Below are 20,240 nucleotides of genomic sequence, written 5' to 3'. Positions count from 1 at the left end.
CAAAAAAATAACAAAAAAAAAAAAAAAAAAAAAAAAACCACAAACTAAAACAAAAACAATGAACAATGAAAAGACACTTCATTTACTTGAGGTCAAAGTCTACTCTAATGCTAGTAGCATACTATGTCACAATATTTTTAAAATTCAAACAAAAGGCTTAAATATTCACCTTAATCATAAACATACAGAATTATAAGAACTATCTGTTTTTTTTTTTTTGTTTTTTTTTTTTTTTTTTTTGCGGTGCTGGGGATCAAACCCAGGGCCTTATGCTTGCCAGGCAAGCACTCTACCAACTGAGCTATATCCCCAGCCCAGAACTATCTGCTTTATAACCAATAATACAAATAATTTTTAAAATACTGATAAAGCATAAAGGTTTTGTGATTTTGTTAAAATGTATTTTCTTAGAATTTGAGCAATTCAGAGTATGGTTTTAAAAATCATTATAGATCTTCTTGTGAATCTACATGTATAATTTGAAAGAAAAAAAACTGAATACTTACAGTACTATGAAAAACAACGCTGTGTCCCTTCCCTAAACTTTCTATATGAGCTGAAAGGTTAAAGCATATGGCTCGGTGTCTTATCGCATCCAGTGTTTGTGCATCGAAGAAATCATGTGGTCGTGCTAAAAGTCAATACAAAAAAAGGTAAAGAATATTTAGAAAAATACAACAGCCTATTAAACATCCAAATAGTCTATTTGCAAAAATAAGTAAAAAGACTAATTTTAAATTACTTGTTTAAAATAACTTGTTTAAATGCAAGATATTCTTTGCTTTCGAAAACAGGAATTCTGGCAGAGAAGAGAAGATGGAGAAGATGAAGTTGGAAAGCAGAATTCTAACTAATGCATGAATACAGATTGATTCTCTAGAGTATTAGATTCTAACCTCAAACCTCATAATTTCATATTGCAGCTATTTTCTTTTTCATAAAAATTTATCTTTTATTCCAACATCTATCCTCAGCACCAGTTCTATATTTTCAACAATCTGATTAACATCCTCCATCTATGCACAACACTGGGATCTCAAATGCACCATGGACAAACATTAAAAAATACATTTAATGGGCATTGTTTTTTAATACGTAATAAACAATTTTTCCAACACTGACAAAGTGATATTTTGAGGCTTTTAACAAGTATTTTCTTTTCTTTTTTTTTTTTATTTCTTTTTGATGGACACAATACCTTTATTTTATTGATTTATTTTTTTATGTGGTACTAAGGATAGAACCCAGTGCCTCACACAGGCTAGGCAAAAGCTCTACCACTGAGCCACAACTCTAACCCCCTTGACAAATATTCTAACAATTTAAGAAAAATAACTTTTTTTTTTTTTTTTTTTTTTTTTTTTTGGTACTGGGGATCAAACTCAGGGCCTTGTGCTTGCGAGGCAAGCACTCTACCAGCTGAGCTATCTCCCCAGCCCGAAAAATAACTTTTAAGCTGGTCTCAAATGATCCTTCTACCTCAGCCTCCCCAGTAACTAGGACTACAAACATGAGCCACTGTGCTCAGTCTAATATGCTGTTTAATTTTGTCGGGGGGGGGGGGGGGGGGAGTGCTGGGGAACCCAGGGCCTAATACATGCTAGGCAAGGACTCTTATCAACGAACTACATGCCCATTAATATATTTTTGAATGATAGTCTACCAAAGTTCTAAGCCCAATAGTTACCAGCTGTATGACTTATGTGCATAACCTACTTTGGACTGTTTCTCATTTGAAAAATTATACATTCATTAAATAAAACAAATACATATGAAAAATGCCTTATAAATCATACCACAACTTATACCAATAACCTTATGTAACTTTTTAAAATAAACAAAGTGGGCGATTATTTAGTGTGCTCACAATAAAGTTACACATTGAAGAATGTTTTCAAATTTCTATTTTATCCCATAAATATTATTACAAATTGTGCTATTCTTATTACTAAGAATAATTGCTCGAATTAAACTGAGTTGATTATGTTATATTTGTGGAACTTACTGATACATGTAATTTTTAGGATCTGAACTGAAAATTCAGTTTTCCTAAAAACAAAGAATTGGCTTGATTTTCTGATTTGTAATATTCTGCATTACATGCAGGCTGATTTGCCATACTATGACTATTCATAGATTTCTCAGAATACCTATAAAAATTTTTAAAAAGACAGTTTTTTAAAATTTTATTTATTAGGTACATGGGATTGAACCCAGGGATGCTTCACTACTGAGCTGTACTGCCAAGTTATTTTCATTTTTTATTTTCAAACAGGGTCTTGCTAAATTGCCTAGGTTGGCCTTGAACTAGTAATTTTCCTGCCTCGACTTCCCGAATCACTGGATTACAGGCATGTGCCACAACACCCAGAAACCACAGTTTTGTGGGGGACACCTTCACCAGCTGGCAACAAAAGGTACCAAGGTAATTCTTTTCTCACTAGATTTTTTTGTCAAAAGAAAATAAGCAAAACACCATCTAGTAAAGAAGTAGCAGAACCCACAAGACCAAGAATGCAATCACACTTGGGGTTGGGAAGCAGTTATGATTTTACCTAAGACATAGGAACAAATCTCTTTTCTGTGGCTACTGGAAAAAAAAAAAATGTGTGGTTTCATAAGAAGTTTTCTTAAGAAAGAATGAGCACTAAAAGAAAACAATAATTTATCCCTTCTAATCATTCAGATTAACCACTTTTCCTTCAAGACTGAAACACTGAAATCATCACATAGTTTCAAAATGATGAAAAGAGCCACTGAATTTCAGAATTTCAGGTCTATGCATGCAGACCTTTGCCATTTTACCAAATCTGTTACAATAAATATGAAGAATACCAAACTAGAATCTAGAGTATAGCTTGATGGTAGAGTGCATATTCACAATGTGGGAGGCCTTGGGTTCAAACCCCAGACCCAAACAGACACACTCTCACCTCCAAAACACAAATATAATTAATTCATTAGAATAAGGGAAATAGCACTTTTGTTCATTTCTTCATCTCATCCTTTTCAATACTCCTTCTAAGCAATTATTTTACAAAGTGTGTTAGTAATATTACCTACAATGTATAAATTATATGTTAAGGCTGTGTTATAGTCCAAGCATTTTTCAACTGATAAAATACATAATCAAAAACTTATAGGCGTGGTGGTGCATATCTGTAATCCCAATGACTCAGAAGGTTGAGGGAGGAAGATCACAAATTCACAGTCAGCACTAAGCAACTCAGTGACACCCTGTCCCTAAATAAAAAATACAAAATAGAGCTGGGGATGTGGCTCAGTGGTTGAGTGCCCCTGAATTCAATTCCCAGTACCAAAAAGGAAAAAGAAGGAAAACAAAAAAAATCTATAGAAGGCTGGGCATGGTGGCACATGCCTATAATTCCACTGGCTAGGGAGGCTGAAGCAGGGGGATCACGAGTTCAAAGACAGCTTCAGCAATTTAGCAATACTCTAAGTAACTTAGCAAGATGGTCTCAAAATAAAAATATAAAAAAAGATGGGGATGTGGCTCAGTTGTTAAGAACCCATGGGTTCAACCTGGTACCAAAAAAAAAAAAAAAAAAAAAAAAACCCACTTGTAGAAGGTTGGGAATGTGGCTCTTGTGGTTTGTTTAGTATGAGGCCCTGGGTTTGATCCCCAAGTATCACACACACACTCACAAACATTCCCTTTGGAAATCAAAAAAACAGACACCCTACATTCCAGTGATCAGATGTAAAAATGGTGATGTGGTTGTGCAGAAGAATATTCTTAGGAGATGTGTTGAGTATTATGAATTCAAGACCTCCCTCCCCCCAAAAAAGGATGTAAGTAGATGAAGCAAATTGGGGTGCTGGTTGCATCCCATCTACTCAAAAGGCTGAGGCAAGAGGGTCTTAAGTTCAAGGACAGTCTGAGCAACTTAACGGGGATCTAGCTATGAGGTAGAGCAAGCTGGATCCAGTCCCTCGTACTTAAAAAAAAAAAAAAAAAAAAAAAAAGTGTCATGCTGGGAATCTAAAACTTCTAAGCCAGGTGTAATGGTACATACCTGTTAACCCCAGCTACTCAGAAGGCTGAGCCACTATACCTTTGCAGTATCAAAAAAATATTTCAAGTCACTTGTGGTAGCTCATTCCTATATTCTCTGCTGAGTCAGGAGGATCCCAAATTACAGGCAAACCTTTGCAACTAAGTAAGACCCTACCAAGACCCTACCTCAAAATTTAAAAAAAAAAGGGGGGCTGGGGATGTAATTCAGTGGTAAAGTGCCCCTGGGTTCAATCCCTAGTACTATATCAGTGGGAGGGGTAGGGATGGAGTCAATGTTTTAGAGTTATAGTCTGGATTAGTACCTGGATTCTCTTCCATACTCTAATCAAATTCCAAGAGAATAAGGGAAGGTGCAAACTATTTTTTTTTTCCTAGTTCACCATTGCAGAGAACTCCCTTTTATTACAGCTCCATTCATTCACTCATATTCACTCAAATTTCTTCCTGATAGATTAGTCAGATGATACAAAGAGCTAGGAATTGTGCTAGAGTCTGGAGTTTCAAAGTCAATTCTTGTCCCTAACATTTGCAAGCCTTATCATCTAATTTTTTCCTATCCTAACCATAAAAGATATATCTTATTACCAAGTAATTAAGCACATTACCATAGTATGTATGTGTTACAATGGACTGTAGGTACACTCATAGAGTATATTCAATTATTTTGCTATACATACATACTACACTTGGGAGTTGATGTGTTACGTAACTTTTACTTGACTTTGAACTTCACCATGTTAAAATTTCCTAAAACATTTCTTTTCAAGAACACCAACAAACCATGTTCTAAATTTTCTAAAACTAGAACAGAAGCAAAGTAGTCCCTAAAATCTAATTCTATACAGTGTATATTCTAAGGTCATATATAATTCCATAGCTACTACAAACACACATCTCTGAATTCTCACAATGATAAACAGGTATCCTTTCTGTTTATTACTTTTAACAGAAACAGATAAGCCAAGTTGAAGAACAGTAAAAACTGGATTTGCTTGAAAGGTAGAGATATAAAGAGTCTTCTAATCCACATAGATTCTCTATGTGAAACACTTACGTAATGAGCGTCGTCTTTTGTTCTTTAATTTCCTCCTTTTGTTCATTCCAGCCTTAGAAGGAGATTCTTCTTTGGCCTTTGGCTGGCTAGAAACTTTTGAGGAGTTCTGCTGACTGAAGTGTGTGGGTACATGGCGAGCTAGCCCTCCCTGAGAAGCAAAGCTGGCATTGCAGCCACCAACAACACACTAAATGAAAATAAAAGAGAAAAAGAACATCAGGGATACTGTGTATGGGATAAGCAGAATTGACCTAGTTAATATTTAGTATTTTCAGAAGTAAGTCAGTGCAATGGAACTATTTCTAGAAGAGATACTTCTTTATAAAAGAAGTTCATTTTATACATAAAATAAAACTACTCAAGATAATACATGTTTGGCAATGGCGCAAGCTTCATGACTCTAAAGTCTACCACTCTTCTACTACATGCTAGACAAAAATAGTGGCATGTTGTTCCCAGAAAGATTTGGGTTTTTTGTTTGTTTGTTTTTACCAGAGATGGAACCCTGGGGCACTCAACCACTGAGCCACATCCCCAGCCCTTTTCTGTATTTTATTTAGAGACAGGGTCTCACTGAGCTGCTTAGGGCCTCACTAAGTTCCCGAGGTTAACTTTAAACTCCCAATCCTCCTGCCTCAGCCTCCTGAGCTGCTGGGTGTGTGCTGCCACACCCCACCAAGAACTGGTTTTGAACTAATCACTTTTATAATAGGAGCCAGAAGTAATTTGATATCCCACTGGGACTCATAGTTTTTAAAATATATTTTACCCTAAGATATATGCTACTTCAAAACCTTCACACCAGCTTCCCTACTGTTCTATACTGTTGTTACAGGTAGGAAAGAAATGTACTGACCTTTAAAAAATTGTCTTATTAGCTGGGCATTTACTCAGGAGGCTGAGGCAGGAGGACTGCAAGTCTGAGGCCAGACTAGCAGTATATTAAGACCCTGTCTCAAATTAAAATTTAAAAACAAGAACTGGAGATGTAGCTCAGTGATAAAATACATGCCTAGCATATGCAAGGTCCTGAGTTCAACACCTAGTACTCCAAAAAAAATAATAATTTTCTTATAAATTTATGAAACTTTTTTTAGCCTCTCTTATACAGAAGACATGCTCAGTGTTGGGTCTTTTGTGGGCCTTTATGAGTTCCATTAAATACTGCCTCTTCAGCCTTCTGTAAGATTTCAATCAAAAGGGCAACTAAGTAACCTGGCAAATCTAACATCCCAAGAACAAATTAGAAAGATTCAGGTATTATCAGAATTACAATATACAAATCAGCTATATTTCTAGTTAGATCTTAGGATATAATTTCTGCATGTGTCTCATAACAAATGGTTCTCCATAATCCAATCATTTCCCAAAATGATCTTCAAGCAGCAAAATCTGCAGCTGAAGTCAGGCATGGTGGTACACACTGGTAATCCCAGCAACTGGGGAGGCTGAGGCTGAGAGTCACAAGCTCGAGGCCAGCCTAAGCAACTTACCAAGGCCCTAAGTAACTCAGTAATCCCCTCTCTCAGAATAAAAATAAAAAGGACAGGGATGTAGCTTAGTGTTTGTAAAGCACCCCTGGGTTCAAACCCCAATACCAAAAAAAAAGAATCCACAATTGGACTGACAATAACTTTTCTCTTAATTTAGTATTCAGTTTACTTAGTTTCTGATTTGAAAACCAAACTCCACGCACATATACTTTTAAGGTCCAACAGCAAACATATCTAGTAAAGCCACATGCCTTCAGGTTCTTTTTTTTGATTCAGGTACCTCTACTAGCTTAAACTACTAAAAACTTCAACAAAATCCTCTAGTAGAAATTTTAACTTTGCACAAATTCCTTAAATCTACCTCAAGTAAACAAGTGCTAATACTCCTTTGAGCCTGTCCTTACACATTCACTGCCTTTCTACTTATCCCAACATATACTTTCGATGTATTCTGAAAACATGAAGGTACGCTTATGAGTGATGACTTCTAGAAGGATCTTCTGAATCATAAACATTTCTAATAGAAATGAATGGCAATGTGCTTATAGATTGTGATAAAAATCAATGTTCGCTGAAACATTTCACAAGCTCCTTATATAGTGCCAATAATAATTCCATCTATTTTGACCAAGTACTTGGCATTACTATTAAAAATTTTTATCCATTTTTGGGTAAACACTAAGAAAAAGAATAAAAGGAATAATCTTGTCAATGATTTGGTCCTCAAATAACCTGCATCAGGAATGTTCAGCACATAATCTGTCCATGACAAGTTTGGAACTTAATGGTTATTGCCTTCTTAGACTTTTAAGAATTTACTAAATATATTCATAGAACTACACTGTTCACTACAGGAGCCACTAGTCAAATAAATATAGCTATTAAACACTTTAAATATGGTTAGTGTAACTGAGAAACTAATTTTTAACTTTATTTCATTGTAATTAATTTGTTATTCTTATTTATTGAAGTAACATTTACATAGCATATTGTTTTTAATTATTCTGTAGAAGATTAAAAATAATCATCATAATATGGAAAAATACCAAGCTTGAAAGACTTATACTACCAAATCTCAACACTTACTACACAGGCACAGTAATCATTATGGTGTGTTATTAGGAAAAGGACAGAAATACAGATAAATAAAACAGTAGGGGCATCCACAATAAGTCCACACAAATATAATCGACTGATTTTTTGGGGGGAGTGGGGCAGAGGAACTAGGGATCGAACCCAGGGCTTCGCAAACCTGAGGCGAACACTTTGCCACTGAGCTAACATCCCAGCCCTAATCAACTGATCTCTGACAAAGAATTAAAAGCCAATTAATAGAGAAAGATAGTCTTTTCAAAACATAAGTCTTTTTCCACACAGCACATGAGTCTGGCAATGGTTACACACACCTGTAATCTCAAAAGGCTGAGGCTGGAGAGTCATACACTCAAGGCCAGCCTCAGAAAATTTAACAAGATCCCACCTCAAAACAAAATTTAAAGAGGGCTAGAAGTAGCTCAGAGTACTTGCCTAGCATGCATAAGGTTCTGGGTCAATCCCCAGAACAGGGCTGGGGGTTGACAACACACATCACTGAACACAACACTGGAAGTGTTGTATACAAACAAATATTCCAAAGAACAGGCACAGACCTTTAACAAAAATTAGATCAAAATGCATCACAGACCTAAATGTAAATATTAAATTATGAGACAACTGCTGAAAAGAAAACAGGAGAAAATCTAGATGACTTGGTCTTTTTTTTTTTTTTTTTTTTTTGCGGTACTGGGGATCGAACCCAGGGTCTTATTGAAAATTTTTGGATACATTGTCAAAAGCCCAATCAATTAAAGAAAAAAGAATCAATAAGATGGACTTCCTGGGCTGGGGAGATAGCTTAGTTGGTAGAGTGCTTGCCTTGCAAGCACAAAGCCCTGGGTTCGATCCCCAGCACCGCAAAAAAAAAAAAAAAAAAAAAAAAAAAAAAGATGGACTTCCCCATCTTTTCAATTATCTTATCCATTATCAATTATCTTACCTATTCCCTAACACAATAGTCACACCCCTTCACTAGGCTTAGCCAAATTAATCAACTTAGTGATCTCAACAAGGATCTATGTATGAAGTGTGATGTGGGTATTTGAATCCTCCACTCCTACACACAAAAAATGTTTACCTATTTAATTAAGCAAAATATATCTTAAAATTTTAAGTTAACTGTGGATTTTAGTTCAGTGGTAGAGCACTTCCCTAGCATGCACAAGGCCTGGGTTTAAAACCCAATACCACAAAAAAATAAACAAATTAATACATTTTCAATTATACGCACAGGAATGTGGCTCAATGGCAGACCACTTGTCTACCAAGCAAGAGGTCATGAGTTCAATCCCAAGTACCAAAAAAATTATAATAATTAAAAATTATATTACTTAAATTTAAATAGTAACTTTATTTTAGGATTAATATAACATTTGGAATAAATTGGAATAACATGTAAAGTTAAATTTAAACATACATTTAAGTTTGAATTTTAAATAACAATTTTTAAAGTGTACCATTTTAAACTGACACTTCAGTGGATTTAGAGTACTCAAAACCTTGTATAACCACCAACTCCACATCCTTGGCAACAATTGTTATTTTATATATTTTTGATTAACACTCTTTTAGTGAGTATGAGATGGTTATCTTATGGTTCTGAACTGCAGTTTGGTAATGATTTCTCTCTTTTTAATGTAGTAACAAAGACTGATCCCAGGGGATGTTCTAACACTGAACAATATATCCACAGCCTTTTTTTCTGAGGCAAGATCTTGCTAAGTTGCCCATGTGATGTGACCTCAACTTGAGATCCTTCTACCTCAGCCTCCCAAGTGGCTGAGATTACAAGTGTGCTCCACTGAGCCCAGCTACGACCAATTTAGTTTTTAACTTAAAATCTGATACTCAATGTGATCACCGTAAAACTTTTAAGTTCATTAGTTGGAAACGTGGGTTTGTGAATCTACTTCAACTGCAAATAATGTGAAATTCAAAGAAAAAGTTGTTTAACATCTGAATTGAGAATATTTTAAGTATAAATGGCCCTAATGAATTAATTTCCCACTGTTCATTAAGCCATGGTAGGCATATAGTTAATGAGCATTTGAAAAGTAGCTGTTTTGTTTTGTTTTGTTTTTTTAATGATGGGGTGTGTCTCTCACTAGTTGCCCAGGCTGGCCTCAAATTCCTGAGCTCAAGTAATCCTGCCTCAGCCTCCCAGGCAGCTGTGACTACAGGTGTGTGCCACGGTGCCACCAAGCCACCCAGTGGCTAGTCTTATTTGAGAAATGCTCTAAGTGTAGAATACACACCAGATTTGAAAGCATCAGTATCCCCCTCAAAAAGTACATTTCATGAATTTTTGCATATGAATAAGATTTTGAAATATTGGGCTGAGTCAAAGATATTCAAATTTACTTTTGCTTTTTTTTGGGGGGGTGGGGGTGGTACCTAGGTCTTCACACATGACAGCAAGTGCTCTACCACTAAAGTACACATCAAGCCCTTTTCAAAATTTGTTATTTTAAAGCAGTTGTAGCTAAATTGCCCAAAGTAGCCTCAAATTTGCAATACTCCAGTTGCAGCCTCCCAATTTTCTGGCATTTGATAGGTTTGTGCCACCACGCCCAGTTTCACCTCTCTTTTTAACAACTTTAATGTGGCACTGGAAATTTAATAGGTGTTTCACATATATTTCTATTAGGCAGTATTACCACAGAATAAAGCAAAGCTTTTTTATTTTTTTCTTATTTCACAAGTTTGGAAGATATCTCTCTATTTCCTGACATCTACTCTAAAATCATACATTGGCATGATGGCACATGTCTACAATCCCAGTGACTTGGGAGGCTGAGGCAGGAGGATTATAAATTTGAGGACAGTCTCAGCAACTTTAGTGTAACTTTCTATCAAAATAAAAAGAGTTGGGCATGCAGGTAGGTAGTAGAGCACTCCTGAGTTCAATCCTGAATATTGGAAAAATAAATAAATAAAACAAATACCTGTCTGCTGTATCCAATAATTCTGGGAATACAACCTAAGAAAAACAGGTTTTGGGCTGGGGAGATAGCTCAGTTGGTAGAGTGCTTGCCTCACAAGCACAAGGCCCTGGGTTTAATCCCCAGCACCACACAAAAAAAAAAAAAAACAGGTTTTGTCCATGGGTTCAATTTAGTACTGGTATAACTCAAAAAACCTATTGAAAAACTCCACATTTCAAATATTAGAACTACTACTTGCCTACAGTTAAGGAACAGATGACAAAAACAGTTCAGATCCAAGCCCTATAGTTTAAATTCAGAGATGATGACTCTACTCACAATTATCTGTATAGCATCCCAGAAAGCTTATATACATTTTGTCGCACACTACAAAGAACCAGCCCTGGCAGCATCTAGAACTAGAAGAGTAAACCTCAAGGGTTTATTTAATGAACAATGATTTGACACTCTGGAAATGAAATCAGTATTTAAAAATTCTAAGAATTGTTTTTTCTTTGATTTTGATGAATCACAAATCATTAATCTAAAGGAGAAAGCAGACAAGTACAATTTGGAATGAAAGAAAAACTGCTTTTATAAAATCTAAAATATATAATGGAATTTAAATAAAACTCTTGTTTCCTAAAAAAAGAACAATAATTTTAGGTGTCACCTAATCAACATTCTACTCATTAGTGTATCTCCCAGAATATATGAGGAAAGTGACAAATCTATAGCCTCAAATGACTTCAGTAACTTCACTCTGCTTTATATAATCATTTCATGATAGTAAATGTTTTAGTATTCAAATATTCATCTTATATTTTCTTGCATACATAAGAACACCCACCAAATTCAGGTTACTTCACGTGGTATTCTGATGAAAAAGCAACCTGTTCAACCACTGAGAAAAACATTGATTGTTAGACATTGACTATTTTAAATGTTTTATCTCCTAAATCCACCAAAACATCCTACCTATATTATTACCACTGAAGTCAAGCAGCTATTCTAAAATTTGAAACTGGACTTTTTTCAAAGAGATTTATTCAAATGAAGCAATACCAAGACCATGTTTGCTATTATGAATACTGTCTGATTCAAAATTATATTCCTGAAAGTGCTATGATGTTTTACTATGGGCTAATGGAACATAGAGCAGAAAGTAACAGATTCAAGAGATGTGGTAATATTAGAAGGTAAATCTAAATATTTCAGGTGGAAATGTTTGGTTTAGACAAATACACTTCAGTATTACAAAATAACATTACAGGAAACAAACTGGGTGAAGGTACACAGGTACTCTATCTTTGCAACTTTTCTTTTTTGGGAGGTACCAGGGATTAAATTCACAGGCACCTAACCACTGAGCCACATTCCCAGGCCTTTTTAGCTTTTCCTTTGATACAGGGTTTCCCTAAATTGCTTAGGGCCTTATTAAGCTGCTGGAGCTGTCTTTGAACTTGCAATCCTCTGCCTCAGCCTCCCAAGCCAGGTTTATAGGCATATACCACCACACCCGGCTCGGCAACTTTTCTATGAATAAAAAATTAGTCTGAAATAAAGTTTATAAAAATTCCAAAACCCTTATCTCTCACCATGCACGAAACTAAACTCAAAATGGATTAAGGATCTCGGAATCAGACCAGAGACCTTGCATCTTATAGAAGAAAAAGTAGGTCCAGAGCTTCAACATGTCAGCTTAGAACCAGACTTCCTCAACAGGACTCCCATAGCACAAGAAATAAAAGCAAGAATCAATAACTGGGATAGATTCAAACTAAAAAGCTTTCTCTCAGCAAAGGAAACTATCAGCAACGCGAAGAAAGAGCCTACAGAGTGGGAGAAAATCTTTGCCAATCATACTTCAGATAGAGCACTAATCTCCAGAATCTATAAAGAACTCAAAAAACTCTACACCAAGAATGCAAATAGTCCAATCGACAAATGGGCTAAGGAAATGAATAGACATTTCACAGAAGAAGATCTACAAGCAATCAACAAACATATGGAAAAATGTTCAACATCTCTAGTAATAAGAGAAATGCAAATCAAAACCACCCTAAGATTCCATCTCACCCCAATTAGAATGGCGATTATCAAGAATACAAGCAACAACAGGTGTTGGCGAGGATGTGGGGAGAAAGGTACACTCATACATTGCTGGTGGGGCTGCAAATTAGTGCAGCCACTCTGGAAAGCAGTATGGAGACTCCTTAGAAAACTTGGAATGGAACCACCATTTGACCCAGCTATCCCACTCCTTGGCCTATACCCAAAGGACTTAAAATCAGCATATTACAGAGATACAGCCACATCAATGTTCATAGCTGCTCAGTTCACAATAGCCAGATTGTGGAACCAACCTAGATGTCCTTCAATTGATGAATGAATAAAGAAAATGTGGTATATACATACAATGGAATATTACTCAGCTATAAAGAATGATAAAATTATGGCATTTGCAGGCAAATGGATGAAATTGGAGAATATCATGCTAAGTGAGATAAGCCAATCTGAAAAAACCAAAGGACGAATGATATCGCTAATAAGTGGATGATGACACATAATGGGGGTGGGAGGGGTTAGTGTTAGGGTTAGAGTTAGGTTTAGGGAGGGGGGCAAGAATGGAGGAAGGAAGGACTGTATAGAGGGAAAAGAGGGGTGGGAGGGGTTGGGGGGGAGGGAAAAAATAACAATGAATCAAACAACATTACCCTATGTAAATTTATGATTACACAAATGGTATGCCTTTATGCCATGTACAGAGAAACAACATGTATCCCATTTGTTTACAAATAAAAAAAAATTAAGCTTACATCCAAAAAAAAAAAAAAAAAAAATTCCAGCTAGAAACATAGCCTATAAGATCAAAATGACAGTAAAATATGATTCATATGAAAACTATAAGCATTGTGGTACATCTAGAACACAATTTTCTATGAGGGGATAATGAGGGAATGAGACTGAAGAAGCAGGTAAATATTACATAAGAAGATCATCTGTGAATCAAACGTAATGGCAAGAAATTTGGATTTCCCTAGCCAGAGAAATTAGGCAAGAAAAGAAAAGGCATTCAAATTGGAAAGGAGAAATTAAACAATCCCTGTTCAAAAATGACATGATCTTATGCATAAGGAAACCTAAAACCTCAACAGCAACAGCAACAACAAATAACTATTAAGTCAGGCAAGTGGCACACGCCTGTAATCCCAGCAGTTTGGGAGGCTGAGGCAGGAGGATTCCAAGTACAAAGCCAACCTCAGCAATGGTGAGGCACTAAGCATCTCAGTGAGACCCTGTCTTTAAATAAAATACAAAATAAGGCTCAGGATGTGTTCAATCCTCAGTACAAGAAAGAAAGAAAGAAACTATTAAAACTAATTAATTAAGCTGTAGGATATAAGACCAACATACAAAGCCGGTAGAATTTCCATATTTCAATAATGAACTGGCTCAAACAGGAGATTAAGAAAGCGATTTCAATTACAGGAGCTATGAAAAATATTTAGAAACCTAGGAATTAATTTAATCAAGGAAGTGAATGCCCTGCATAATGAAAACTACATAACACTCATGGAAAAAAAAAATTGAAGAACACACCAAAAGAATGTAAAGACATCCCATGATCATGGATTATAAGAATGAACACTGTTATGTCATATACAAACATCAGCCGACAAACACATTGCCCTTATAGTATAACAGTTCAGGAAAGTGTAGCCATAATTTACATAATCAAATTAATAAAACTGTCTAAAATAAGAACTAAGGAGACAGATTACTAATTATACACACTCAAGACTCTGCATTCAATCCAGCACTAGTAACAACAGTAATAATAATTGCATGTACACACACACACATAAAAAAACACAAGATCTTTTCCTTTTTTGAAACACTGTTAACACCAGAAAGATTAATAACCCAATCAATAAATGGACAAAAGATCTAAATAGTATTTCTCAAAAGAAGAAATACAAATGACAAACCAATACATGAAAAAATGTACAACATCCTTAGTAATCAGCAAAATGCAAATGAAAACTACACTGAGATTTCATCTCACTCCAATTAAAATCTCAATCATCAAGAATACAAGTAACATTTGTTGGCAAGGACATGGAGGAAAAGGAATAAACTGTTGGTGGGAATGCAAATGAGTAGACCCACCTTGGAAAGCATTATGGAGATTCCTTTAAAAAGTCTAGGAATAGAACCACCATATATTCCAGCTATCCCACTCCTTGGTATTTATCCCAAAAATCTAAAAACAATATACCATCCTGCTATATGCATACCAATGTTTACAGCAGCACAATTTCCAATAAATAAGTTATGAAAGCAGTCTAGGTATCCATCAACAGATAAAGAAAATAGTATATACACACAATGAAGTTTTACTCAGCCATAAAGAAGAATGAAATTATGTCATTTGCAGGTAAATGAATGTACTTGGAAAAAAATGCTAAGTAAAATCAGCCAGACTCAGAAAGTCAAAGGTCTAATACTTTCTATCATGAAGAAGCCAGAGAAAGGGAGGTAAAAAAAAGAATATGAAAAAATAAAGAGGGGAGGGGATCTCAGAAAAACAGAAGGAAGACCAATAGAATAGAGGAGGAGGAGGAAATGGAGAAAGGGAGAAAGGGAAGGCAAAGGGAAATACTGGAGAATTACATTTATCAAATTATACTATGTTCATGTTCAAATATACACAACAAATAATGCATATATATAAGATATTGTAATGCACTAATTAAAATAACAATAAAAACAGAAGGGAGAGCAGTGCAGAGCAGAATGAGTAGATCAGGGGACAGAGGAGGAGAAGGAAAGGCTACTGGGGAATGAAATCAAACTTGTTATGTGCATGTACAAATATGGCACAATGAATCCCACTATTATGTATAATTATGATGCATCAATTAAAAAAGACACACTATCATTAGGGTTGTGGTTCAGTGGTAGAATGTTTGCCCAGCATTTACAAAGAAAAGGGTTCACTGCAAAAAATAATAATAAATGAATAAAAGTTAAACAAAAAATGCAATTAATGTACCTCTGCAGTAGTGCACTTGTCTAGCATATACAAGGCCCTGAGTTCAATACCAAGCACTGGAAAAAATAAAAATGAAAACTAAGGTTGAAGATGTAGTTCAGGGGTAGACCACCTGCGTACCACATATGACATCCTAGGTTTGATTCCCAGTACAGGAAGGGGAGAGAAGGAGAGGGAAGCAAAGGAAGGTAGGGGAGTAAGGAGGAAAGAAGGAAAAGAGAAAAAAGAATGAAGGAAGGAAGGAAGGAACTGGCTACTATGCTCATGATTTGTAAAATGTTCATGTTTAATGTGCAATAATTCCTGCATTTTGGGGATTTGTTTTGGTACTGTAAATTGAACCCAAGGACACTTTGCCACTGAGTCACATCAACAGCTCTGTATTTTTTGAGGCAGGGTCTCACGAAACTGCCGAAGCTGGCCCTTAACTTGTGAGATTCTCCTGCTTTAACCTTCCAAAAAGCTGGAATTACAGGCATATAACATCATGCTCAGCTACTCAATGGTTTTGATAAGATATGATTTGTTAGGCAGACTATAAGAATCCTTTTTAGATTATAAAGCTCTCAAAATAGTCAATCTGGAAAGAAAAACAATTACTATTAAAATGTCCACATTGCCCAAAGTGATCTACAGATTCAATACAATCCCTATCAAAATAACAACACTACTTCCCTCAGAAATAGAACACCCCCAAAATTCATACAGAACCACAAAATACCCTGAATAGTTATAGCAATTCTGTTGCTACTGTGGTTCTGAACTCAACTGTCTATCACTAAGCTACACTTTTTTTATTTTTTATTTTGAGATAGGATCTTGCTGAATTACCCAGACTAGTCTCAAACTTACAATCTTCCTGCTTTAGTCTCACACATAGCTGGAATTACAGACATGCTCTACCACCCTGCTAGCCAATGTAATCTTGAGAAAGAAGAACAAAAGTTGAAACCATTACAATATCTTACTTAAAAACATGCATGATAGCATAAACATATTACATATAGACCAATGGAACATAGAAACCCAGAAATAAACTCACATATTTATTTCGGTCAACTGATTTTCAACAAAGGCACTAAGATGTATGAAAGGACAGTCTCCTCAAAAAAGTGTTGGCAAAACTGAATATGCATGTGCTGAATACAATTATAACCCTACCTCTTACCATACGCAAGAATCATCTTGAAATGGTTCAAGACAGAAACTGTATTGAAGTGGATCAAGTAAGACCCAAAACTATGAAATTACTAGAAGAAAACATAGGAGAAATGACTCAGAACATTGTTCTAGGTAAACATTTTTTGGTTATGGCCCCTAAAATACAGGCAACAAAAACAAAAAATGACAAATGGATTTATATCAAACTAAAAAACTTCTGATAAACGAAGAAACAATCAACAGTGAAGAGACAACTTGCAGGACATAAGCAATTATTTGCAAACTATTCCTCAAGTAAGAGATTAATAACCAGAAATATATATAGAACTCAGCAACCCAAATGCAAAAAAAAACAAACTTCCAATTTAAAAACAGGCAAATGAATTGAACACACACATCTTAAGAAGATATGCAAATGGCCAACACCTATATGAAAAAATGTTCAACATCACTAATCTTCAGCGAAATGCAAATCAAAACCACACTGAGGGCCTGGGAAAGTAGCTCTGTGGTAGAGGACTTGTCTAGTATGCATAGGGCCTTATTTCTATCCCACATCTTGAAAAAAAAAAAAAGACAAATGGTGGCAAAGATGCAGCAGAAAGGGAAATCAGTCTACCACCGTTTACATCTGTACTCCTAGCAACTTGGGAGGCTGGGGCAGGAGGATCTCAAGTTCAACACCAGCCTCAGCAATTCAGCAAGACCTTGTCTCAAAACTAAGAAGGCTAGGGAGTGTAGTTCATTAGTAAAGTGCCCTTGGGTTTACTCTTTAATACCAAAAAAAAAACGGGGGGGGGGGGGGGGGGGGCGGGGAGTCCTTTATACCCTATCAAGGAGAACATAAACTAGTATACAGTCATATGGAACAATAGAGATTTCTCAAAAAGTTAGAAAGAGAAAACTAGATTCAGCAATCCCACTACTGGTATATATCCAAAAGGAAAGGAAATCAGCACGTTAAAGAAACAGCTGTGCTTTCTATGTTCATTGCAGCACCATTCCCAACAGCCAAAACATGGAATTAACCAAGTTGTTCAACAATAGATAAATGGATAAAGAAAATGTGCTGTATATACACAATGAAATATTACTTGCCACCAAAAAGAGCATCACATTATTTGTAGCAATATGGATAGAACTGGAGGACATATTAAGTAAAAGAAGGCAAAGAAAGACAAATACTGCATGATGTCATTTATATATACAAACTAAAAATGCAGATCTCAAAAAAACATCGTGTAGAACAGTGGTTATCAAAGGCTAGGAAAGGTGTAGGGATAGAAAGCATACAGTTAACAACAGGTACAGGAGTACAGTTGGATAGGAGTAACTTCCAATGTTACCCTATCACAGTAGGGTAACTATATGGTTGAAGCAATAAATTGCATAATTTAAAATAGTTAAAACAGAGAATTTTGAATAATCCCAAAACAAAGACAGGATAAAAATTTTCCCCATATACTAGGGATTAAACTCAGGGTCTCATACCTGCTAAGCAAATGGTCTACCAGTTAGTTAACTCTCTGCCTTTTTTTAAAAAACATTTTTTTCAATTTTTTAAAATTATTGACGGATAATACCTTTACTTTATTTATTTTTATGTGGTGCTGAAGATTGAACCCAGTGCCTCCACATGCCATGCAAGTGCTCTACCACTGAGCTACAACAGCAGTCTAATTGTTTTAAATTTTGAGACACGGTTCTCTAAGTTACTCAATATAGCCTTGAACTTGTGATCCTCCTGCCTCAGCCTCCCCAGTCATAGAAATTACAAGTATGCACCCATGCCCAAAGATAAATTTTTAGTATCTTGGGCTAGGGCTAGAGAGCTCAGTTGTGTGAGGCAAGCTAAAGGCCCTGGGTTCAATCCCCAGCATTGCCAAAAAAAAAAAAGTCTCATGAGCAATATGCACATAGTAAATGTATCTTTTGTCTTCCTCTGCATGCTTTGTTTTGTTTTTTAAGAACACTGCACTGGGAGCTGGGACAGGTCCTAGAATAATTAATGTGAGAGAGAGAGAGAGAGAGAGAGAGAGAGAGAGAGAGAGAGAGAGAGAGAGAGAGAGAGATAGAAAGGGAAAAATAAATATTGCATTAACACAGAATTACTATTTAGTATCCATTATGGTACCACGAAAAGAGCTTTTCTCAAGACCCCATATGAGAACTGGAGTATAGCTCAGGGGTAGAGCATTTGCCCAGCACACATATGGCTGAGTTTAATCCCAAGTACCACAAAAAGATGCCATATATGAGTAATATCTTTTAAAACAGTCTTAATCCTGGTGCTCAACTGAAGCATGTGAAAGATTTTTAATAGCATTACTTAGTAGCATGCCCTAGAGATTCTGATTTAATTGGTCACTTGGATAACTCAGGTCCCAGGATTAGGATCTGAAAAGTTACAATCACTCAACTTCTAACAAATAAAAATTTGGGAAGCTGGGGGATGGATTTATTCAGTACTAGGAGACACAGCTCAATGGTACAGTGCCTGCTTAGCACAGGGATGGCCCTATGTTCAGTCCTCAGCAGTGGGGGTGGGAGGGGTCCTTTTATCCAAACAAACTACTGCCATATTGGTAATTTAAGTAAGGGACAGAAAATCAAAACAATCACCACACATGCTGTATAAAACTCATTTCTATTTTGTCCTAAGTAAAATATTTCTAACCCTGATGGGATTAAATCTACTTAGTTATCTTCAAACTTAAGACCAAAAGACTAACAAAAATCAAAATCACAATTTTTAAAAGAGCCGGGCACAGTGGTGCAAGTCTGTAATCCTAGCAACTTGGAGGGCTGAGGTAGAAGGATCGCAGGTTCAAAGCCAGCCTCAGCAACTTATCAAGACCTTAAGTAACTCAGTAAGACTCCCATCTCAAAATAAAAAATAAAAAGGGCTGAGGATGTGGTTCAGTGATTAAACACCCTCAGATTCAATCCCTGCTAACTAATAATAATAATAATAAAAAAGAAGTCGAAATCCTAAAAATTCTGGTGTTGTAAACATTTGTCATGTCCCCCCCCACCAGCTTAAAATCATTTTCTTTTTTTTTTCTTTTTTGTGGTACTGGGGATTGAACCCAGGGACCTGTGCATGCAAGACAAGCACTCTACCAACTAAGCATATATCCCCAGCCCTCTCATGTTTTCTGAACCTTTAACAATTAAAATTTTCACTGCATTTAACAAAATGGCAACAGATTCAAAATGTACATTAAAAAGTAGAAGTATGTACACACAGTGAACAAAAGAGGGGTGGACATCAATCTTATCTAAGAATTATTCAAAAACCTTTGGCAAAGATACTGTATTTGCATTTTATGAGTATTTTTCAAAACTAAAATTTCATAATGAGCTTACATGCCTAATTATTTGAAGTGAAAAGACCTTCTACACCAGTCATAAG

The 20,240-nt window shown here is 35.8% G+C and overlaps 1 protein-coding gene across 3 annotated transcripts in view; it reads right to left on the bottom strand.

The window, feature by feature from the left end:
- The window catches only part of Aebp2 (AE binding protein 2), a 131,706-nt gene that overhangs the window by 70,249 nt on the left and 41,217 nt on the right, over positions 1-20,240 (bottom strand). For all 3 annotated transcript variants that reach the window (XM_047550402.1, XM_047550400.1, XM_047550399.1), the window contains 2 exons: positions 5,094-5,280; positions 507-631 (listed from right to left, as the gene is read on the bottom strand). In XM_047550402.1, the coding sequence (XP_047406358.1) occupies positions 507-631; positions 5,094-5,280 (312 nt within the window). The remainder of the gene's footprint in view (positions 1-506; positions 632-5,093; positions 5,281-20,240) is intronic.

Source organism: Sciurus carolinensis, chromosome 4, assembly GCF_902686445.1.
Source record: "Sciurus carolinensis chromosome 4, mSciCar1.2, whole genome shotgun sequence".
Lineage (NCBI taxonomy): Eukaryota > Metazoa > Chordata > Mammalia > Rodentia > Sciuridae > Sciurus > Sciurus carolinensis.
This window is presented reverse-complemented; position numbering and strand designations above follow the sequence as displayed.